Source organism: Thermobia domestica, chromosome 16 (genome assembly GCF_964235325.1).
Source record: "Thermobia domestica chromosome 16, izTheDome1.hap1.1, whole genome shotgun sequence".
Taxonomy (NCBI): Eukaryota; Metazoa; Arthropoda; class Insecta; order Zygentoma; family Lepismatidae; genus Thermobia; species Thermobia domestica.
In genome coordinates, this window is record NC_137469.1 from 101,210,682 (window position 1) to 101,236,370 (window position 25,689).

Genomic DNA, 25,689 nt, shown 5'->3' on the forward strand with positions numbered 1-25,689 from the left:
TGCTCTTTTGACATGAAATTTGCCACATACGTGTCTTTGCCGATTACACACATACTAACATTATAAGAAATACCGGGCGAATTCGTTATCAAATTATATTCCTACAACAACATATTTATAGACTTGCGACAATAATTTTGGAAATGAGTGTACATAAGTTATACATCTTCTCAATCTTCGTTCTATTTTGGGTATTCTGCTCTGTTCATGAGTCTATCAAATTACGGCTGAACTACGAACATCTGAAAGTAATTATATGAAATTTACATTTTTTTCTTAAAGTAAACTCGGCATCAACGGTCTTACCTTGCAGAATGAGGTTGCAAGACAGTTTAAGGATGCAGTTAAAAGTAAAGTTTCGAATCAGGTATATTAATGATGGCCTACATTCTTCCTCTTATGCATGACTTAATGAAGTCAGAAATCATTACACATTTTAGTTTCTATTCGTGGGCAGCACGAAAACTGATCCAGCCTATGGGTCACTATTTGACTAGCTAATTCCCACTCTATTATTCTACCAGATTTAGTAGAATAGATGAAAATATTATTATTACCTTAGTTTTACACTGTCTCCCCAAGCTATCAGTTCTCTTCTCAAATACACGTTACTTTCTGGGGCAGCAAAATTGCGAAGAGGATCATCATTCATCACCCAACCATTGTGTGCCATAATATACTGACCTTCATTTGAATACATGAATTTCTCTTCCTCTTGTATGGAAGTGTATGGATGGAATGACTCAAAATATCTAAAAAAAGAAAAGGAAATAACAGAAATACTACTAATACGCATACGCTCTAGCAAAATACTCTATACCATGTATAAAACAAAGGAAACTGAACGTGGAAATGAAAATCAAAATACAATAGGTATTTCCAATATTTTAACACACACACTCTTTCTCACACACACTTAAGACGCTAAACGAGACACTTAGCTTTCAAGCCTCAAGCGCCTTGTCAACGGAGGACTGAAGAGAAAGGAAGTAAAGAAGCAAATAATTACTTAATATTAGTAATTCTTTAAATTCATTAACCTTTGAATATTAGTATGTGCGAGGAAACAGAATTTTCCGGTGAGAACCGGTTCCTTTATCAAATAAGTTAAAAGTATTTTCAAATAACGGAACCTTAAATGAATGAACAGATTTCAATCTATATCCCCTGTTTACTCCTAAAATTAACTACATTCCAATTATCTTTACTATGTGGTATAGTGATGAATTTCTTGTAAATTACAGAAGAAACAAATCTTGTACACTCTATTCGAGTTATCATTGAGTACTTTGCGGTTCGAAAACGAACGTACCTCCTTTCCAAGAAGCCAAATTTGTGTTTCTTCGGTTATTGATTAAAGGCAAATCATATTAAGTAGGAACATCCAAATAAGTTCCATACACCAGTTACATCAAACCAATTAATTCGATGTTTCGAAAATTAACTAAAATGAGGATGACTCATGCAGATATACCAATGAAAACTATGCGAACTTTTAATGAAAACTTATTGGTTCTAAAGCATTCTCGTTGTGTCCCAAAATACAGAACTTCCTAAACCAAAATAACAGAGCATCACGGATCTTTGCAAATTGTACCACAACTCTCAAAGTTTGTTTTATAGTTAGTGAACTTCAACATGCGTCGCTTTGGTTGCTTGCAGGATGTCAACGCAATATTCCACCTCTAACCATACACGCTGTAGCACATCATCAACAGTGCATGCAGAGTCAATAATTCGCCTACAAAGTGTAGCAACATCCTCAAGAGGGAATTGGTAATCACAATGCAATGGAGTGATACTAGGTGATCAAAGGAACCAGAAACTGGTCTATTATGATGTATCCATCCTACAGGATAAAATCTACTCAGAATATCAAGACCAACAGGTGGGGGATGGGGCTGTCAAAATAAAAATAATGCACTTTTCCTCCTGTGGTAGAAGATATTATTCTAGCATGTCACCGGGTACCACAAGTATATTACAATGTAAATATTCCGCTGTTATATTATCCATACTGAAGAAAAATAGATTGCATACCTGTTTCTGCATTAGCCCACACCACACATTCATCTTAAGGGTTCACAAGCGTATTTCCGAGTGCTATACGGTTCTTCAGGACCAATATCCACATGTTATGGACCCAAAATTGGTTAGCATACCCTTATCCGTAATTAGTTGCTTCATTTAGAAACAAAATATTTCATAGATGTTCACTGGCTTCAGGAAACTAGTTCAGCACGGAACAAGCGAATTCAAAAGAAAAAAAGTCTTCAGCTTCAACGCTTAATCCATTCCATTTAGTAAGTATGAAGATACGGACGTTTATGAAGGACAATATAAACAGTAATTTTCGGTACTTGTAATTCATGCATTTTTTACGACTATTATGTAATTCAACATGCAGATTGTCGACAGTTTCTTGTAACACTCCCGATAGTTCATTCAGCATCAGATCACTCACACTTCCAGTAACTCTAAAGCTCATTACGTTACAGAATGATGAGCTTGAACGAAGGAAGTTGCTTCGCACGGTGATTGATAACTAGGTTTCTGCTTACGCATACCACCATACACACAGAGCCTTCTCATTTTCATTTATTTAGTTAATCTGAAACGAAATTTAATAGCACTGGAAGTGTATGACACACCAACTTTTCTTGTAAGTTACGACATACTGCAACACTTCTTGTGAGTAATGGTTAAGTTACTAAGTATTGCGATGCTCTGTATGTCATTTGGTTTAGAAATTGTGACTGATCGAAGGTAACGGCACTGCTGGGACATCAGGTTATCTTTTCATATTACATGCAGTGCTTGTAATATTCATTTACATGCGAAATGCACATTCTAAAACAACAAAACAGTAAACCCAACCTTGATAAGCCCAAGACCAGTCCCTGTTCCGAAAGCTCTGAAGAGCTTTTAGGTCCACAGTAGTCGAAGTATCTACGTAGAAGTGAAATTTAGTCGGTTAGTTTTTCTTCATTTTCTAAGCGTTTAAAATTGAATCAAGCAATTATTAAGCTATCATCTAGTTAGGACAAACACAATTAAAACTTATGATACGAAATAAAAGTAAACTAAAATTAAATATATAAACTAAAATTAAATATATCTAAAGAGAAAAAAAGTAACATTTTTAAAAACATAAAATGTGCTTTTAAATTAGGTTATACTTGGAAAAAAGTCTGGAAATGTTAATAAGTTAAAATTAACGTTTAATCGATCTATATATATCTACTTGTCAGTTCAATTTGCATTATTTTTTATTGCCTGATAAACAGTTTGGCTTATGTATTGTTACAATGAACAACTGTATTATTAGTTGCAACAAACATATTAATCTCTAAAGTAACACATCTAAAATGCTATTCATATTCATTTTACAGCATGAAATTAGCGACAATAGACTTTATGCAAATAGTTTTATAATCAATGATCACAACCTACAATTCAGATAGGCAAATGAACTAAGTTTTTCATGATATTCCTTCTACATTTTTATTCCTCCTATATTTCCTCATACAATGTAATATTATTGTAATTTAAGTAAACATGAAAGTTTTACCTGGATGATGAAATTTGTATTTTTTTGATCAAAAGATCGAATATATTTCAGGCAAAAAATTTCTTGTAGGCCTTATATTTGGAGAACTAGGTATAGTGTAGCCAAAGCCAAACTATCATTAACTCAGTATGATGTGCTTATTCCGTAAAAAATACGAAAACTCGATTTAGGGGTCGTTCAAAAATTTTGTGGCTCCTGATCCAACCTCGCCAAGATCGCAATCTTTTGATCCAGTTTTTTTTTGGGGGATCATTCCTTCAGCAATATTCTGTCTACGAAAGCTTTGTAAGCTTCTTCTAGTTGTTTTTTATAAATTTCATTTTTACATATATTACATAGAATGATTGTAAAGATGCAAATGCTAACGTATACTATATTAATGATATATTATATTACTATATATATTATATTACTATATTACTATATTACTATAACGTATATTATATTACTATATTAATGTTTGTTTTTTCGATTCTTTCGTACATTCACACGAAAACTGTTTCTGGAACGGTATTTGAAAATTTAAAATCAATTCTCTTACTATGAATTGTTTTTATGTGAACTATTTTTCTGGAACTGTTTGGTCTTAAAATCTTAGCATGAACACCAAGATGAAATCTGCGGTTAGATTAGATCTTGGAGAACGGGACTTACTATTAAGATGATCCGAACTGGCGTGGCTCGTATGTAGACACAGGCTGTAGCATTTCCTGTTCGTTCTGATACACCGGTATCTTTAAAAATGTTAAAATATAGAAATAACTTTACCATCTTCTTCATGAAAACCTTTAATTAAAATATAAGCTTATCAGAACGCACAGTCTTGATATCCCACTTACCACTCAAATTTGTATCCAAGTTGTACTTACAACAAGGCTTGAACCTGCAATCACATGTAATGAAAGCCAGTCCTCTTGCAATGAGGATATGGAATCCCTTGTATTTTAATGGAAAAAGTTCTATACCAAATTAACATATTCTCACACTAATCTTTTGGCTTCTTCTAGATCACAATTTGGACACCACATGCTTGTAAATAATGCAGGAAAATAGAAAAAACCCTGATACGCGTAAAACTTTCCTACTTATTATATTTAGTGATCCAAGTATCATGACTGTAGTTTCTATAATATTTAAAAATACAATAAGTCATGGTGACTTCTTTATTCTTAATCGCAGGACAGAAGACTGAAGACCCTCTGCCTTGCATAATCCACTTTGGAAAGTATGCCCTTGCGATGATCAATGACTAACATGCATGACTTTTGATGTGAGTTCGATTCTCGGGAGCACATTTTCGGTGTTGAACTAATATCGTGAGCGATTAATAAGTTACTTCAATTACAAAGAATAAATATACGTTGTAGAAAGACAGAATGAAAATCTGTGTCTTAACCACACATCAACTAACTAAAGCAGGCTAGTCCTTCGTGTGCTGTAACGCTAAGGAGTTTCAATCTAGTTTAGGAAACGTAACTTTCTTTGAATTTAAAAGGTAAAAATGATCTGCATTCATAGAACCGCATTTATGTTTATAAAATATCTACACATGTTTCTCAATAACAGTAACCCTGTTATAAATAAATACTTTTGTGATTATCTAAATAGTGCCAGTTTTTAATTTTGTGAGTAAGAGATTGGAGTGGGTGCGTTATACTGCAAAGGTCTTTTTGCACCTGTCTATGTCTAAAATTCAGTAATAAGTCTGCCAGGAAAGAAAATATAATATTGAAAACATACAAACACAGTGATAAAAGGAATAGGGTAAACTTAGTAACAGTGGGATAATATTAATCTTTTTCCAGGGCTAAGCGGCAAGGCTAAAGAAAGGCCCAAGTAAGTATGAAAGATAAAAGAAGTCAAATACTTGTTGGGATTGTCAGTTGAATGAAAGCTAAATGCTATGTGTTACAATAGACAGGGGCCAATCACATAGGAGAAGACACAAAATGAGAAGTATGAACACTGGGACAACCATAAAGTAGGTAAGGCATGGAGGTGACGAAAAAACATAAAAACTTTGAAAATCGTTCGGTGGTCATCTGTGAATAGTGTTGGTAAGTCTCCTGGTAGGGCAAAGCCAGCTTAAAGCTAAGCATGGTGATGACAATCTACAACCCAAAAGCCGCACATAATGGTATGCCTTCGCCACGAAGTAGAATTCCACGTGTTAAGTGTGAATGTCCAATGGAAAGTATAGTTAGAATTCCTTTCTTCTGACGAGAAGATATTGAGCTGGTGGTCCAGACACCAAGTACAGATCTGAGTACATATAATTTATTGTAACAGCCTGGTCCCATTCGAGCTGCCAGCGCTGATGCAACTAAGCATTGAATAGCGATCGCAGATCTGTACCGAATACAGGGAGATAAAGCTCTCTTCTTTCATGTGCAGAAACTTTCGCTGCAGACCTGCCTCTTTATTACCAGCTTTGCCAACATGGCTCGGAACCCAGTATGGTTGTACCTCACATTCCTGTGCTAATAATCTACGACATGAAAAAAGGATTTGCTGAACGAATTAATGTTTACTATGCACATCAAGGAGGCTACTCAGTGCACTTTGAGAGTCGCAACAGATTAATACCATGCGTATATAACATGCAGAGATATAATGTAAAGTTTCTAAAATTGTAACTAGTTCAGTAGTAAACCATAAATAAATGTAACTGTAAAAAATGTCACATCCGACACAGAACCAACATCTTTGGAACCATGCGTAAAAAATTCAGTAAAATCTTTGAAACTCTTGTGAAATTCGTGAGGGCTGGTGACTAGCTTCTTGTATTGGGGCAGATGAAAAGAAAAATGAAAATGAAATGAAATTTTGAGTTTTACGTCCCACGGTTATGCCGGTTAGGCTAAAGGAGACGGTGATAATGAGTAATGAATGAAATGGTGGAATGAAGAAAGTGGGAGGAAACGGGAGAACCCCGAGAAAACCCACGCACACGGTGTTTGTCCACCACAAAGTTCACTTGGCGGGAGCAGGGTTTGAACCCGAGACCCCTAGCACCAGAGGTGAACGCTCTACCACTGAGCCACCGCGGCCCCCAGATGAAAAGAAATAGCTGGATGAAGCATCTTCCAGGGGATGTAAGTAGAAAACCCAACTTATTCCGACGGCAAGGTCATCCAAAATTTCAGAGCACGAATTCAAAAAGGTCTGGTAGCGCTGCGTCGTGCCTGGTAACGTGAGTGTTTCCAGCTTCCAGTGCAAAAGATGAAGAATGGTAAAGCATTGACTTTAGATGAGAGCATTGGCCGACAACAGTGCTGCGTGCTTGATGACTTGTGTGTTTCTACATATAAACTAGAAATAGGACTGGTATGGGATGCACTAATTGCCAAACGTATGTCAAGATGATGGACAGTGTTCAGTTTGTGGTGAGTCTGGCTGATCTATAAACAATGCATCTATAGTCCAACGTTGAGTGGATTAGGGTACGATGCAGTCGTACAAGGACAATGCGATCAGCACCCCAAGAAATATAAGACAACACTTTAAGAAGATTGCGTGCTCTTAGACAGTGATATTTTAGCTCTCGTAGAAGGACTGCCCAAGACAACCGGTGATCAAACTGAAGGCCTAGAAATCGGATGTTGTCAACAAAAGACAAGCATGTAAGGCCCAGATAAAGGTGTGGATGATGTGCGCAGTAGCATAAACGACACAGTTAGTCTTTACGGAGAAAGTAAATCCAGTGGTCGTTGACCAACGTGAAAGCTTGTTCAGAAGTGAGTAGTCATTATCTAGAAGCAACACTGAGATCACATCAGCGGTAGTAAATTGCAAGGTCATCCGCATACAACATTTCATGACCGGGAGCCTGGAGCTAGTATCTGTATCATAACACTATTTGCCGCCACAGCAAAGAGTGTCACACTTAAGACATTGCCTTCTCGGAGCGTATGGATCCTAATCGAACTCGAAAGTATCGGTTTCAAGAAACTACCGCAGAAAGTGGTCCACACGGTCTCGCACTCCCCAAAGAAGTAGCTAACGTAAAATTCCATAATGTCACGTGGTATCATAAGCCTTCACAAGATCAAAGATGATGATGATCAGATATTGGCGATGCAAGAAGCATCCTGAATTGCACTTTCACGATAAACAAGATGATCAAAAGTGGAACTCCAGTTCTGAAAACCACACTGGAGATTGGAAGCAAGGAGTAAGTTTTCAAATACCACACTAAGCTTGTATTAATCATTTTCTCCAATAACTTGCATAAGCAACTGGTCCATAACAGGAACTGGACGTAGCTGATTTCCCAAGTTTCAGGATAGGAAGAACATACGCTTCAAGCCAGGCAACAGGAAAAGATTTTTGAATCCACAGACAATTACAGAGGTCGAGAAGTCTACCAGTGGCAAGAAGATTACGAAGCATAGCATAATGTATGGAGTCTGGTCCACATGCAGTGTTTTTAGTGCTGATGGCAGCAGCGGTAAATTCAGCAGCAGTAAAAGGCAAATTGTAATCATTATTTGGTGACGCAAAATGTAAAGGTCTATACTCTGTGTTTTAGCTTGTAGAAAGTTAGGGTAATAACTGGCTGAACTAAAAACTGCAGAAAAATGCTGCCCCAAATCATTGGCAATTCGCTTCTAGTCAGGATCAGTTCGTCTTGCACAAGGAGTGCAAAAACATCGATGGAAGTGGATTATCTCTGAAGAGTACGAACTTTAGACCAAACAACCTTCATTGAACTATTTGCAGTTAAACCGGGAGACACAGTCTCGCCAGCTACGTCGTATCCCTTGTTTAATATAGTAGCGTGCTCTGGCACGAAGACAATGAAACTGTGCCAAATTGTTAGCAGTAGGAGATCGATTAAAAAGTGACGAAGTGCTCGCAATCGTGCAAGAATAGCTTGACGTATTTCTTGAGACCACCAAGTAAGCGAACGTATTTGAGAAGCCCATCTAACAATGAAATCGAGGCATTAGCAGCAGATATCACACTTGCGTGAAAGGCCTCAAGGTGTTCATTAACAGAACGCAAGAGGTCTGGTATAAGGGAAAAGCTGCCCCTAGTCTGCACGTCGGAGATAGTAACTAGGCAATTAAATAAATTGTAAAGCAGGTAGTCCAGCGAGAATGGCCAGAAAGTGATCACTGCTTCATAAATCATGGTAGACACGCCATTGAAGATTAAGCAAGTCATAGGCAGCGGGCAGGAAAATCCAGATTGAATACGTTCCTGGGGAATGGTAAAATGTGTTGGATTGCCATCATTTAATAAAATAAGATATGAAGTGTCGAGAAAAGTTGCAAATTCTTTACCTCGAGGTTCGGTACGAGGGGAACCCCATAGTTCACGATAAAAGTTGAAGTTCTCCACCAGAATAACGATATATATGTCATCTAGATCAGCCGACGTAAAAGCCTCAGATCGTGTAATGTAGATGTTCCAAAAAGTGATCGGTTGTCCAACGAAAACTCGAACATCTAGGACCTGGAAATCGCTGTTCCCCTGAATCGAAGTGGAATGAGATATTTGTCTTGTATTTCAACTCCTACTCCGCCAGCCGCAACCATCGCCGTCCTTGTCATGGCGGTCAACAGTGTAGCTGGAAACAACAATAGAGCAAGTAGCAGTAATTTCTAGAAGACAGAAAATTACAGGCTGAATGGCGGTTATAAGGTGTTTACATTCTTCGAAGTGAATGGAATTGCCATTCATATTTCATTGCAAAAGAGCAATTATAGGATAGAACTACGAACGACTAAAGGATTACTGTTTTCCCTTTTTCTTCTTACCTTTAAAAAGAAGGAAATTATCAAGATCTCTTCCACCACACCTTCCATCTTATTTCACTCTGTGCAAGACTGAGTGATTTATTTATTTTTATTTAATTTAATTTATTTATTTACTCACAGACTGTTAACGTGGAGGTTTCTGTTTTACGGTAGAGGTGGTGGAAGCAACAGGCTGGGATTTAATACATCGTTCAACTGCACTGTCTCATCTGGACTTTGATTCAGTAGTAGTAAACTTCTTAGGTTGTTTTGACATAGAATATGGTGTATTCTTTAAGAATTGTTCCCTCTTGGCTGAGTAGGATCTATGGGAAGTTCTCAAATAGTGCTGATTTGAGTAGCAATGAATATTGGTGGCTACAGTGTAGTGTTTATGGCTGGCACAACAGAAATATTACATGTTTGTGTGCTGACATCAAGAGTCTGTGTTCCTTCCGAACGACTAGCTTTCACAGCAGATGAGAACATGGAGGCAAAAGTTTGCGTCGGTTTAATGGGCCTCAACGGCGTAAATCTTTTCAGTAATCATAAGGTCACAGTTACTTTTTCGTCCTTGAACTTCGGATCGTCACAAGACAAACCCGAATGTGCTGCTTTACAATTGGCTGAGCTGCGTCAGAACACGTATGTTCCCACGTACTCATTTCTTTGGTTTCAGGGTCAAATAGATACACCCAACATTCATATATAGCCACTAATCTGTTTACAAAACCATCCTTGTTCTTGTGGCACAGTTCCAAATGCTTTGTGCAAAATGCACATGTTATGGTTTTCGAAAAGATATTAACAATCGGAGAACCCACATTTCTGCCACTTTGTTCATATGCAGGATGTCATTTACTATGATATGAATGAACCTCCTGCTAATGATCACCTCCCTTTCAAGCACTAGCTGCTCAGCTTTTGCCACCACGCCTGGATCATCCTGTAGACTGTGCGATAACATTTGAATTTTCTCTTCCAGCGTTTCATGTGTCATAAAGTGGGTATTCCTAATCATAGACAGCTGTCATCTCTTCGCGTGTTGTTTGTAGCGATTCTTCTAGAAGCTGGACGAACTTAATAACAGCTCGGTATTCTATTTTGTAGAACATGTTACCGCCAACTAGACTTCTGGCTGTAACACCAATTCAGTAGGACCTGTCGAGACGCAAATTTGCACATATATTAACGAGGTGCTGGTCTGTCATTGTGTAAATTTTCACATTACCACCATATCTCTTTCATGGTGAAAGTAAGAACTTTCTGGCCTCCCCTCGTATTATGCATACTTAAGTTATGGAAATAAAATAGTGTAGTGATATACACACATTGAAAGTTCTTTTCTAATCGTGTCTATTGTCTCATGTTTGCCTAATACAACTTTATAGCAATTATGTTTGTTGAAGTTTAGCGTTCCTTTTCAGCACCGAGGTTATATGAGACGAAGATCTACAGTTTAAGGTAGAATCCGAGCCAAAGTAATGTGTTCAAATTTAATACTCTCCAACCGAGAACTGAACCTGAGACCACGTATGTTCCAGGTACGCGCACTAGACACAAGGCTAGCGGGGAGAGCCAACTTCATGATAGACGTGTATTATGAAATGACGTTTTCCTCCCCTACTATCCTCAAGTTATTTTTTAATATTATTATAAAATGATTTAACTTCAATAGAACCAAATAGAATAGAATAGAGTGACTTCATATTGAACATGCTACTACGGTAATATCATCTTTATTAATATCACTCACCTAGGAACTAGAGGATTTTTCTTGGAAACGTCCTTTATTCTTGGACCGTCCAGTTGTACTCTGAAGTATCGTATGCCTGCTATCACATTTTCAACAGCAGCATTTAAATGACTTTGAACTTCGTTAAATGCTTGACGATTCAAGTCTTCAAGCGCATTTTTAAAATCTTCGCAGCATCTCTTCACTCGCGTTTCTTCATCAAAAATATCTTCTCTGAAACGAAGTAAGAATTACGTTGTTAAATTTTCCTTAATAATAATAATAATAATAATAATAATAATAATAATAATAATAATAATAATAATAATAATAATAATAATTATATATATATATATATATATATATATATATATATATATATATATATATATATATATATATATTTGGTCTAGGAATTAATTCGTGCGGTTGGTACGCACACATTGAAGCTGTAGTACAAACACAAAATACATAAATACCTTAAGAAAAATATTGTCCATCGCTAGCCACTACTTTCGCCCATCTGTCAGGCAATGTACGGATTCCGTGGCGAAAGAAGTCCTCATCCTTGGAAGCGATCCAGTCAGAGACCTATGTTTCGATGTAAACCGCTGTCCAATCAAATCGTTGTTCATGCAATCGAACAAGTAGTAGTCCGAAGGAGCAATGTCTGGTGAATATGGCGGGTGGGGTAAAACTTCCCATCCGACATTTTCTAAATATGTTTTGACCGGTTTTGCGACATGTGGGCGAGCGTTATCATGTTGAACAATAAGTTTATCATGTCTGTTCTCCCATTCTGGTCGTGTTCTGGCCAGAGCTTGCTTCAAACGCATTAATTGTCGTCGATAACGTTCTCCATTCATAGTTTCACCCGGTTGCAGCAGCTCATAGTACACCATACCTTTCATATCCCACCATATGCACAGCATAACCTTTGCACAGTGAATATCTCGTTTTGGTTGTGATGGACCTGGTTCACCTGGTTTCACCCAGGCCTTTTTTCGTTTAGGGTTCTCGTAATGGATCCACTTCTCATCACCCGTAATAATTCGATGCAGAAACCCCTTTCTGCTCTGTCGTTGAAGCAGCAATTCGCAAATGGTTTTTCGTCTTTCAACGTCTCCGTCTTTCAATTCATGTGGAACCCAATGTGACATCTTTTGAATCATTCCCATGGCTTTCAAGCGTTTGGAGACTGTTGTTTGATCAACGCCTAATGCTGCTGCAAGTTGTTCCTGCGTTTGACACGAATCCTGCTCGAGCAATGCTGTCAATTCTTCGTCTTGAAATTTTTTTGGCTGTCCAGCTCGCTCTTGGTCTGCCAAGCCGAAATCACCACTTCTAAACCGTGCAAACCACTTCTGACACGTTCGCTCAGCTAGAGCATGGTCACCATACACTTCCACCAAAATACGATGACTTTCAGTCGCACTTTTCTGCATGTTAAAGTAATGCAGCAGGACACCCCGCAAAAACACTTTATCAGGCACAAATTGCGCCATGTTCACTTAACTACAAACTGGTGTTGTTGACGCTTTAATCCACTGCCCTATACTACGAACGATACGCGATGACAGGGGTTTGCAACACATGTGTGGATACACGGAACTGTGGGACGCTCCGTTCGTTGCGCCATCTCTTGTCCACACGCACAAATTAATTCCTAGACCAAATATAATTAATTTTATTTTTACAGTGCCTAACAAACTAATTGTGTGACTTCTAAAACTAGAAGATTAATCGCTCCAAAAACGAAATATATCCATTTGATTTTACCTTTTGCCAAGACAATCCAATAATTCACATTTCTTCACTATTCATACACGAGAAACCACTGTAAATAATAAAATGATAGATAAATCTGCTACTTGGCTGTCTCACAATAAATTAGAACTGAATCATAGTAAAATGGAGACGCTACTCTTAGCGGTGTCATTTAGGGAGGCAGGAGGGGGCTCCAAGAGTTTGAGGAATATATATACTTTAATCGATTGTCTACTAATATACTAGTACAACACGTGAAGGTCTTATGTCGGTGGTGCTCTTGCCCCCCTTCAAACGAAGTTTAAAATTACGCCCCTGGCTACTCTATCTCAGTAGTTCGATAATTAGCACAGAACGTTATTTCTCAGTTAAGCTATTAGGGATACACTTAGATGCAATCTTAAATTCCAATGTGCGTACTACTTCACTGTAAGTAAAATTACCAAGAGCAGTGTATGTATAACGTAAATTAAAGAGCCTGTAAGTAAAAATCTATTATTGATAAATGCATGTTATATATCCAACCATTTGTCTCTACATGGCATTTTATTATGAGATAGTTCTTTTCCGGGGCACAAAGAATATTTAAATGTGAAAAGAAAATGATGTAAATGGCAAAAGAAGGCGATATAAATGGCAAAAAAGTAATATGAACCGTAATAGGAATTTCAGATATTTTAAAATAATGATTTTTTTTTTTTTTCCCAAGATCACTCATACATACTGATCATTCATACAATACAAGACCTAAGAATAAAATAGTTATTCCTTATACAGCGCGATACTCACGGATTTCATTTGGGTCTAGAATTTCTAACTGAGGTCCGATTTTCATGCGGTTTTTGGCAAATGATCAAGTAAGGACGGGAGATTTATGGGACTATGTTTACTGGTTTAAATTCATTCGGGGTAATATCAGCCACGCCTCAAGAAAAACAGCAAACATTCGCCAGTGTACCTTGCAATTGGGATGAGGTTTTGGATTTTTGAAGCGGAATTGCAGAATACAAATTAAGTGTTAGTGAGAATACAAATTAAGCGTTAGCAGTAACACCCAAAAATCCGATGTTGAATAGCTACAGCCGATTTCTTGCGACAAACAACGGAGAGATTTCTTGGGCGACCTAAGGTGTCGATAAATGACATTTTCCACAAGAGCTGCCTACAGGGTCCGACGCTTCCCTATCTCACTCAGAAGCGATCTTGTTTCTTCCAATTTATTCACTAGCGACCATAGGTATATTATGTTACTATCTGGGGCAGAACGTGAGGCAAATTTGTTTCTAAATGACCTTCGCGAAGCAACAACAGATTCAGTTTACCAAACAGTTTTAACGATAAACTCATGTTGCTTCAAAAAGTGCACTATTCTCACTGTGTTCTGATTATACTCACACAGTAGCACAGAATTGTACAGCGCAATTCCCAATACAACGGCCCAGTTTCCTATTTCTTATTATTGACCTTGGCGAGGTTTCCATGTACGAAGAAAACTCAAATCTTCACACTGCACCGCACTTTATTCCAATTGTAAGGTACACTGGTGAATATGTGCGGTTTTTCTTGAGGCCTGGCCGATATTACCTCGGACGAATTTAAACCAGTAAACATGGTCCCACAAATCTCTTATCCTTCCTTCCTTGATCATTTGCCACAAACCGCATGAAAATCGGACTTCTGTTAGAAATTCTAGATCCAAATGAAATCCGTGTTTTAAAAAATCACCCTGTATAAGACTGAGCAAAATTAGTTACAGATACATTGGAATGAAATTATACAGCATAACGCACCTCAAATTAGAGAATCGGAGATTAAAAACTTTGAATGTTTCTACAAAAATTGAATTATGAGAGTATATAAACACAGTATTATACAATTTCAAGAAATTTCTACGGTAGAATAGAAAATATAAGGTAATAGTATTTTTTATTCAATTTAATCGTTTTTCGTATATATATACACCAATTTAAATCTCGGTGTGTATTACAATATCTACTTTTTTTTAAGAACAAATAATAATGAGTATTATAATTATCTAGATTCTTACATTACTTTCGTTTTAGATATTTACATATGAAATCAAAACCAAATGCTCCTTAAATAATTCTATTCTCAAAAAGGTTCTTAAATTCTTCTAGAATAATCAAATAACACTTCACACAGTTCAATGTGCTACTGATAAATCATGATCAGGGATGACGCCATGACGCCAGAAGAACGGGTTCAAAGAGGTGATCCTTTCCACCCGGTAGTTATGCCTGCCTTCCAAGAGAAGTTGTATTAGAATGTAGATAGGTCAAATAATAGAAAATTATCCTTTTCGGCATACAAAAAAATAAATGCCCTCAAAAACTTCTCTGCTCTTTCGTTTGCCCTTCCTGAACAAGAAATTAAACCTGGCGTCGTTACTGATCATAATTTACAACTTTAGGAAGCATAATAGAGGATACGCAACACTCGCTTTAAGTCACATATGTCATGAATTGCAACCACTTTTAGTTTTCTATACGCTATTAAGAATATATATACCTGTACACGTTGTATAGCCTAAGACCCAACTCCATATCAATTGTGGATTTAAGACGCCTGTATTGAGGATCTTGAATAATTTTTAATGGCGAAGTTTCTGTTTGGCCACATATTGGTGGAACAGTTCTTCTTGCTAGTTGTCCAAATTCAGCGACAAGTGTCCCTACATCCACCATAAAGAGCTCAGCTATTTTCACTTGAGGAAGAAAAAACCCTTGGAGTGCGCTACGGATCGACTATACGAACAAGAAGACATTAGATACTTAACAAATCTGATTTTACTTAAACTTAAAACTAATAAAGCACAAGTATTAAACAAAAGATACACGAAACCATTTTAAGTCGGGTCTACTTCGAGATAATGGTTACATATTGTGACGCATTTTATATTAACTCCTTTTGTTACACATCGGATATACAGAGTTAACATATCGGAAAGAACAAGAACATTTACACATTCGTTTCAATGTAATTTTGGCCTTTCATTTAATAAGACACTTTTTCGTGAGGCACGTCCAACTACCTCGAAAGCTTTTCCCTATAAAGCGCATTATTAAAGACACCGAAAATATCAAATGCAAGACAAAATGGAGAAAAATATGGGTAATAGCGCAGTTGTTTAGATGCAAATAAAATATATGTTTGGCTCCAATTAATTGTGTGAATTTAAAGATTGAACGGAAGTAATATTTACACATGATTGTTTTCCGCTTCTATTAAAAGTGAAGCTAACATTTCAATAAAATGGAATCAATTCTTCTCAAGAGAATGTTTTTGTGCTTAATTTTGTTTTCTTACGTCTAATGAAATATCATTGTAAATTCGATAACTATGGAACTTTGAGAAATGATTTTTACGATAATATGCAATTTTCATTTCATTTGCAGTTTCTCTTAAATGTTTTGGCGCTCCTTGAAATTTATTTGCATTTAAAGTCTGATACATCGTAAGTAATATTCAAAAGCAATTAAAAAAAAAAAAAAAAAGTTGGTGTATAGTATGGAAACTGAGTTTTTATAAAGTATTTTTAAACAATGAATGTAAAATCAGTACCATATTTGGCTATATTACATACATTATTATTCACGTTTAGAGAGAATTTTCAGTTGGATTCTGCAATTCGGAAACTATTATTTGATCACTATTTATACAAACTTTTACACTTCTTTTTATTTACCCTTAAAGTATTATTTTTTGATACGAATGACAATTCTAATGTTATGTTGTTTATAATCATCATTTGAATACTTAACAAGAAGATTTTTGATAAGATTTTTCTGCTGACTTAGTTCTTTAAAGAAATGTCATGGTTAGTAGACAAGACGCGGGAGAGTCGGATTCAATTCTTGGTGGGAACTCCTGGAACTCGGATCTAACGTTAAGCTGTAAGTCCGTCTTATACAGCGTCACTGGTAAACAGGACGCTAAATTCCAAATCAACCAACTCTTTTAATGTAAACTTAATTTTTTTTGAGAGTGTAAATTGAAAATATAGGTACGTGTAATCTATCGTTGGAAGACATCAGGTTTTGCTCACCAGCACTACTATAATAGAAAATACTCTGGTTATAAGGCTACAAGTAATTGTGTTGATTATGGAGGAAACAGAATCTTGAGAAAGGTAAGAACAATTATAATGCCTTCACCTGATTTTGGCAATCTATTTAGCCAATCAATGGAGGTGGATCGGTTGTAGAAATTTTAAACATTGACACGGCTGTCTCAAGTCACTAAAAGAAAAGTACCCCGTCAATCAATGTCGAGAATGTTCTAACAAATCAGTGATCAAAATTTTCCAGTGACATACAACTTAAGGTCGTTTCCTTCACCTGACGGGACTTACTAGTCTAACCGTACTCTACCAACGTGGTAAACTCCTTTTCTGTACGGAATGGTAGTTTTTACATATTTGAACTATTTTTTTTAATAACATTATGACCTTTGTTGCTATGTTACGCAATTTTTAATTTGCAGTAACTGTGTTTTATTTCTATAGCGATTCTTATCTTAAAATAACACTTACGTTTAAATGTTCTTCACAGTTGATTTCTGGGGGTATTCCTGAGAATCCCCACTTTCCTTCACTAACTTCCAGTGTGAACTGCCACAATAAACAATCCAATAGATAAGCCGGTCGTAAATGAGGTGAATTTAATAAGTTGTAAGTTGCTTCAGGATGTTCTCTTAACCAAGGACTCTCATTGGCAGTGTGGTTTAAAACAATATCACAGATGCTCAGGACCTACGAAAATTAAGTAAATAAAACAAATACAAGATAAAATCTCGAAATTAAACACATATTGCATCGATTCTATATTTATCTATATATAATATTTAAAAAATAGTGTGTTCATACTTATGTACAGTCTTTTTCAAAAAAAAAAAAAAAAAAAATGCTGGCCACCCACTTTTTTTTGGAAAGACCTGCACTCTTACCTCACAGTTAGAATTAAACATATGTGAATTTACTTAAACCATTTGTGATCTTCATTTAGAGACAAAGTATACTTGTATTAGAATTTCTTTCGTACGGTTGTCACAATATGACCTTCTAAAGCACGATGGATGGCCAAGATAGTTTGAATACAACTATGCTTTACATTCTATAGCTTCAGTCGATTAGATAGTGCATATTAACTGAGTGATGTGTGGTCAACGCATTGACCAACAAGCCATTATCTCTGGCTTTTGTGACACACAGTCCCTTCCTCTTACTTCAAACATCTTTAATTTCCTCACAATCTTAAATTAATGCTGTCGTATCTGTATGTTCCCCATCATTACATTTTAGACATGGTTACACAGAACATGTATTAACGTAAAAAATAATAATAATAATAATAATAATAATAATAATAATAATAATAATAATAATAATAATAATAATAATAATAATAATAATAATAATAATAAATAAATGAAATCTTTCGTTTAACTTCCATTAGTGGTAAATTCATGGAAATTATTACAGAATTCATGAAATGGACATAGTGAGAAGATCGTGAGAGCTCAGAGAAAATCTACAAAAGCAACGCTATTCAACACAATCTCATGTGATCGAGATCGAGCCAAAGATATATCGCACCGGAGGTACACTCTGTGTCACTGAACCACCATGCCTTTTATATATGATTGAAGTATCATAGCAATACGATAGATTCTTCGAGAAGCAAATACATATTTTTAAACCATATACGTATGTAGTCTTGTTTGAAAACAAATCACGGCTCCAAACCCCTCTTTTAAAAGCCCATATTCCAGTCGTACATAGAAAATGTTAATAATTTGATTGACTTAATTTTATCAACCAATAAAAGTACAGAGCTTTATAAAAGGTGGTGGTTGGTCAAGTTTATTATTATTTTCTTAACAAGATTATACATAAAACAACGTTGATTTTTTTTTTAAAAAATGAATTAGTACATTTGAAAAAACAAATATTAGAATATTTCTACCGAAACTGATGTATTAATAATCTCATGCTTTCTCAAAGTACTATATGTATTTCCAGATTTTAATACCAACGCTGAAGAAAACGATGAAATAAATTAATCCTATTCATGCACGACAAACGCCTCAGTGCATACTGTTAACTTATATTAGTAAACAGTCACGCTAATAGGTGTCGTTACCTGCACAACCGTTTGCCTGCCTCATGTCGCTAGCATGTAGCAATTTGCCAATTAAAAACTATTGACTTTCAATTTAATTAAACTGGATGAAGGCCGTAATCATATTTAGATGTGATCATTAATATTTGTGTATTTCTACATTAATATACTGTGACAATTTAATTGCAACTTAAACTGTATCGTTTCAACTTAATTATTTCAGAAATGAATAGTGATGATACTGAACATAAACATACGTTGCTGTCTATTATTAGCACAGGAGCTATAATTATATTTAGATTTGAGCATTAACATTTGTGTAACCACATACTGACTGAAGATAATCTCAAAATAATAAAAATAAATCAATAAATAAATCTGTTAAATGTAAACAATCGGAACTCTTTATTAAATACGATATAACCTATAGTATACAGTTGGTTGAAGACCCGGGCACAACAACTAATTTTATTAAAGTTAATTCGAAATTGACAAAAACTTCGATGTATTTCCCTAAAATTATAAAAGAAATTCTACGAATTAACTAACCTATTATAGTTTTCTTGAATATAATATAATCGATAAAAAATACAGTTTGTCTTTTCCTAGTCTTTAAAGATTGAGAATTGTGTGACAAGAGATTTATTACAACTTTTAACAATATTTTTTTAAAATTCTCCAATTATATTGTACTTACTTTCCATTCTTCCTTCATTTTGTCGACAAGCTTAGCAACATCATCCATTGTTACGGTCTCCTTGCTTCCTTCACTGAAAATTGGGTTTAGCTTCAGCTGGTCACGCAAACTATACGATGAATTAGAGTCTCCCAACTCCTATGTAACAACACAAAAAATAATATTTATTGCTTTGTACTTGCATCCTCTGCCAGCAGCGAGTCTAAAAGGACGAAACTTATAGTTTAAAGTAGAATCTAAACCACTGGATGCTCGCCCACCGGAAATCGAGTCCAGGACCTCGTGCAACAAAGGTATATGTGCTAGCCACTAGACAGTGAAGAGAGTGAATTTTAAAAAATGGAAAGTGTATGAAACAACGATGAGGTCACCAAGCATTTAGTTTTGGAAAAGGCTTAAAATGGAGGTAATGGAGGTAGCAGAACCTAGATCTGTTATCTTCTATTTAAGCTTTCACATTTCAAACTATCATGGTGTAAATATAAGGGTTACAATATCGAAGATTAAACAACATGGTTTTGAAATATCTGATTCTAAAAAACGGAATACAAGGACAGTAACAAGACTGATTTTTCCATTTATAAATTCTTATTACATAGCAAGTACTTTCAATGTTTCAAGTAATTACAATACAATCAGTTTACCAAGTGATTCGAAATTCAATATAAGTCTATTGAGTGTTTGCTATTTGTGATCTTACATAGAAACACATACAAAGATTTTACATTACACATAAAATCAGAAGAAGAGAAAATCTTACTATCAGATTTTAAACTCATTTCATCACTTTTGATCTATAGCATGAACAAAACATTTCATATACCACGTCTTCTATGGAGCAGCAGATTTTTTTTTTTTTAGATGCGCCAAGGAAGAGATTAAGAGTGCCTCGAAAATGGATGCAGATTTTATTATGTCTTTTGGATATTTTAAGGTATGAGAATTTTTATTTACAGTTATTTCTAAAACTGCATGACTTGATTCTTTTACCGTAACAGTGTTGAATACCATGTTAGACTTCAAATTACACTATGTGGACTTTCTGGAGGTCAACAACGTACACATATATTTTCTAGGGCTGTTCCTGCTTCTCTTGCTTTCATTCATTGTCTTCATTAGCTTACAAAACCATGAAATTAAATTATTGCGTTAAGCTCAATATATGTTGTTCATTATATCACACTAAAATAGTCAGCGATCCTACTAACAACATTCTTTAATGTGTTTTTATTACATAACAACGTACTAAAAATAAACGTATGTATTAATTAAAACGTTTTGTTTATTGGAGTTTATTCTTCACATATTTTGCTTCTCTACCTTCCAAACGAACATAAAACTGACGTAGATGCAATTCACATCACACCGAACATAATCCTTTTGCTGAAACTTTTTAAAACCAATTAAGCTTTTTGGTTAATTTTAACAACTTTTTTTAAAAATCCGAAACAGGCTGGCAACAAACTTTACGGAAAAGAATTCTGATTTTTTCCAGTTTTCCAGATTTTTTTTTTTTTTTAATTTCCTGATATGTAATTAGCCACACAAACCTTCATATGGTCATGGAAAAAAACAAACCAAGCAAACATGACAATGATGATACATAAGTAATATATTTTATGATATACAAAGAGTGTAAAACTGGATGATTCTATCGGGACTGTTAAAAAAAAAAAAAACGGTTGTTTCTTCCTTTAATTAATATATAATAATAATAGAAACCGCCAAATGTGTTCTGAATGTGGACACTGGATTGTCCAAGCACAACAGCCAGGTTGTAGTACAGTTCGCGGCATAGAAAAGGTTACAAAAATTTTAAGTTCAAATTACTAACACACACTTGCGCCGTGTGCTTATGCATTCAGAAACACGTCTCGATCGACCATATAATCCTGGTATTCAATCCAACTCCTCCTCCTCTCCTTGTCTAAAGTAGGCTGTGTAACGTAAAATAATCTTTCCATTCAGATAGAAGAAACAGGAACTATGTTTACAAGCTTTATATCTCTAAAACCGTCTCTTTCACTCGTTTGTACTGAAACGCCTTTCTACAGCCTGAATAATAATAATAATAAAAAAAAAAAAAGTCTCAAAATGTTCCCATAGCTTCATAAACGCCTTCATCTGCATTTTTTCCTTCAAAAACTACATATCACATCAAGCTAGGAAGATACTCCTTGTGAAATCTATGGAAATTGTCAATCACGACAGGAGGTTTTATGCTTCTCAAAGTCTGTAATGTGAGCGGAAAGCTCTAAAAACTACTGACAGAAATTAGTGTTATTCAGTAATTGCAAGGAAAGTTCTAGGGGCGTCATTTGTGCAGGACAGGAGGGTGTAATTCCCCCTCCCTTGAGTTTAAACACACATTGTTTGATCAAATGTATAGTACAATACAGATATAAAAAGTGAAACCCTTATGTCGGCGGATAATTCCCCCCTTCCCCGAACAAAATTTAAAATGACGCTGCTTTTAGCAACAAACCTATAGAGTTATGATAGCACATAGCTATCCTTACATTTGGTTTCAAGAGTCGAAGGTTTGATCCCAAGGCGTGTGTGTTCATAGTTAACAACACAACACAACACAACACAACACAACACAACACAACACAACACAACACACACACACACACACACACACACACACACAGAGAGAGAGAGAGAGAGAGAGAGAGAGAGAGAAAGAGATTCAAATATGAAGACAGAGGGGATGATTTACATATGTAAGTCTAGAATTGGAGAAAAAATTATCGGATAGCACCCATATTATGACGAAATTTGTTATTTTGTGAAGCAAAAGAAGTAAAGGTTCCGAACTGCACAAATCATGTCAGGCAGTTGTCGAATTAAGGTGGAGAACTCCTTTTAGAGCATCGCATGATTACGAAGGAGAGAAAGATCTTAAGATCTGCTGAATTAAGAATTTAAAGAATCTTCAGCTTCCGAGACGGGTTTCGAACCACGAACCTCTTAGCTGTCGAACCATGATTCTTTCCATTCAGCCACGGAGAATTCTACGGTGTTATTCATATCCTTTTCCTTTACCTATATGAATTTCTCCTTGTTCAGGAACATTTTTTAAAGCAGTAAAAGTTTGTTACTACTGTGTTAATTGGGTTATATTTGATAGAACCCGTCTGATAAAGTAGTACCAAATATTCAGACATAAATCACCTTTTGCAAAGCTCTAGTGAAAAATGAAACAAATCGTCGTAAACATGTAAGAGTTTTAAAAAGAAAAAGATAAAAAAAAAAAAAAAATGGAAATGCGAATAAGAGTGTCACTTGGATGCATACATATCACTTTAGAAAACAGCGTTATGTGCTAGATGTAAGGGACTCCTACAAGGATGGTCCTATGTTCGAAACCCGACCATTCTTATTGTGCCCCCCCCCCCTCTCAATAAAAGCTGCATTCTAGTTACAAAATATTTTTACATGTCTTGTCTGAAAGAAATTTATCATACTTTGAACATTTCATATTGGAACTGAAAAAGCATACAAAATTTGGGTCAGAAAATGATTAAAGAAATATAAAATGTAATTTTACTTGAACTCATTTCATAAATATTGTTCGCAAATCGCTACATCAATTTTAATGTCAGAATAATTTTAAAATTGGAATAAACAATATTTTTTAAAACTTATGAGTTCGTTTAATCAGAGTTTTCATAAAGTCATCAGCACTTTCGAAATAAACCGTTTTGTGAATTAAAATACATCACAATGAAAACACAAGCTAAAATACGAGTAACCGTATTCTAAAATCCTCTCACTTGGATGTTGAATTACCTTCACTTAATGCAGGGCATGAAATTTCGATATAAAATCGAAACTGGTGGAGACGAAGACGGAGAAAGTTTGGAATTATACGTCCATCGAAAACGAATTTATCATGGATCGTTGATCCAACTGCATTTTGTAGATTATTCACCAACATAATATTCTACTACACAAGTGAAAGTAAAAAATAATGCGTACAATTACAAAACAAGTCTGTTACACAGCATTAGTGGAAGACACAGACAAATTTCTAAGTTTGAAGTTGGCAAAAAAAAAAAAAAAAAAAAGCACTCAACCGCATCTGAAATTACCTTAGAATTTTCATTTTAAGTGTTTATAGAATTTCATATTTCGAAATTCCTGACACTTACCACAATTCCCTTACTTTTCCAGGTCTTCTCAATATCCCTGACTTTTCCAGGTTTTCCAAGTTTGTCATCAACTTGCTGAAGTAATTTTTAATCACTTCTTTCCTTATCTCAATCTTAATTCCTTAACATATTAACTAAGGTTTTCCAACCAGCTAATAATATAGTTTTGCTATTCAATACAATCAGAGTGTAAATAACACTATAACATACCTGAACAGGAGTAAAATGAACAACATTGTATCCGGTTTCTTTAGCCACTCGAAGCTTTGCTTCCCATGTATAGAAAGGCCCTAAGCTTTTTGCCAAAACTGTTTGGCATTGAACACAATCTAATGGAAGAACTTCATCTGCTCCATACGTCAGGACTGGGTCAACCAGAAAATATCCAGAGCCACGTGATTCACTACAAGAGCAATTACACAGAATCTCAATAATACAAATTAAAACAAGTGCATAGAAAAAAAAAATCTCGGATGATATAAATAAACCACCAAGCACACACCTGTAAAAAAATGGTATTGTGCAGACCAAGTAGAATAAAGTCGTAATCAGACAAATCATTTGACTGATGGCATATAGTCAGTCGATACAATAATAAGCTGTGTGCACTAGAAGTCGATTATTGTTAAGAAAGGTGAAATATAAGTAACGTACATTACAGTAGATTCTGCTAAATGAATCTACCAGTTAATACAACCAGTCACTTACTTGCACCAAAACCCATGGTCCGAACATGATCTTCTAAAACTGAATGCACTGTACATAAAATTGTGATAATAAGACCAGTCGCTTACTAGAACCAGAACCCACGGTAAGAACATGGTCTTGTAAAACGGAATGCACTGTATATAAAATTAGGGTAAGAGAACCAGTTACTAGAACCAAAATCATGATCCGAACATGTTCCTATAACGCGGAATGCACTGTACATAAATACCCACATACCAAGACCAAGACTCACGGCCTATAAAGTGAACATGGTCCTACAAAGCGACAATGGTCCTCAATCTGCAGAGAATATAGGTTGACAGAGCTATCGGTTTACCAGAGCCAAAATGCATATTCCGAACACAAATCTATAGTGCGGAATGAATTGAACTGAAGTCTACTGCACAGGGTTGCAATATTATTGACAGATCAATTACCGACACTCTCGACGAATTTGGGAAAACCTGGAACATTGTATTTGTGTCTGACATGTTAAAAATGGCGCACATACAGAATATCTTTAACTTATTGATGGAGACTTCATTACACTCCCAACAAAATCATGTAAACATTTTTATCTATAATTACGAAAGTTTTACAAAATATAAGCTGCGTTTGTTTTGCGTCCATATGCAACGCTGAAGTTACGAATAAAACATATTACTAACGTGGGCTCCGAACCACGACAGTGACTTAATAAAAGACAAACCTCATGCACTTGTCGGTTGCACAGACAATAATATATGATTAACTGTGACAGTATATATATCGTTCAATACACTATCTTACCTCTGATTATTTGCTCCACTTATTATCTAACATTTAATCGTTACAGGTGTTCATTTACACAGTCACAGGTATACACACTGTGTTATCCAAACACAACAGGGATAGCGCAACAGTCCATGTAATCTGAATGGCTACACACTAACCTTAAGGGAGAAAATATGTGGCACTGTGGCTAAGTTGATACTCGATCCAGTTGATCATTTCTCGTTCTTTAAAATTCATATCATAGTTTGATTTGTACACTATATTCAAAGTGCCTATTTTTCATCTAGATGTATGTATACATAAACATGTATATACGGGTATAAAAAGTACATCGATTGACTCACTCATCACATGATTTCCGAAACTGTAGACAACAGACTTAAAATTTATGCGGCT

The 25,689-nt window shown here is 35.5% G+C and overlaps 1 protein-coding gene across 6 annotated transcripts in view; it reads right to left on the reverse strand.

The window, feature by feature from the left end:
* LOC145673281 (glycogen debranching enzyme) overlaps window positions 1-25,689 on the reverse strand; it is a 229,431-nt gene that overhangs the window by 70,230 nt on the left and 133,512 nt on the right. For all 6 annotated transcript variants that reach the window (XM_081742834.1, XM_081742833.1, XM_081742837.1 and 3 more), the window contains 6 exons: window positions 24,022-24,214; window positions 19,655-19,792; window positions 17,370-17,588; window positions 15,347-15,582; window positions 11,072-11,284; window positions 558-752 (listed from right to left, as the gene is read on the reverse strand). In XM_081742834.1, coding sequence (XP_081598960.1) covers window positions 558-752; window positions 11,072-11,284; window positions 15,347-15,582; window positions 17,370-17,588; window positions 19,655-19,792; window positions 24,022-24,214 — 1,194 coding nt within the window. The remainder of the gene's footprint in view (window positions 1-557; window positions 753-11,071; window positions 11,285-15,346; window positions 15,583-17,369; window positions 17,589-19,654; window positions 19,793-24,021; window positions 24,215-25,689) is intronic.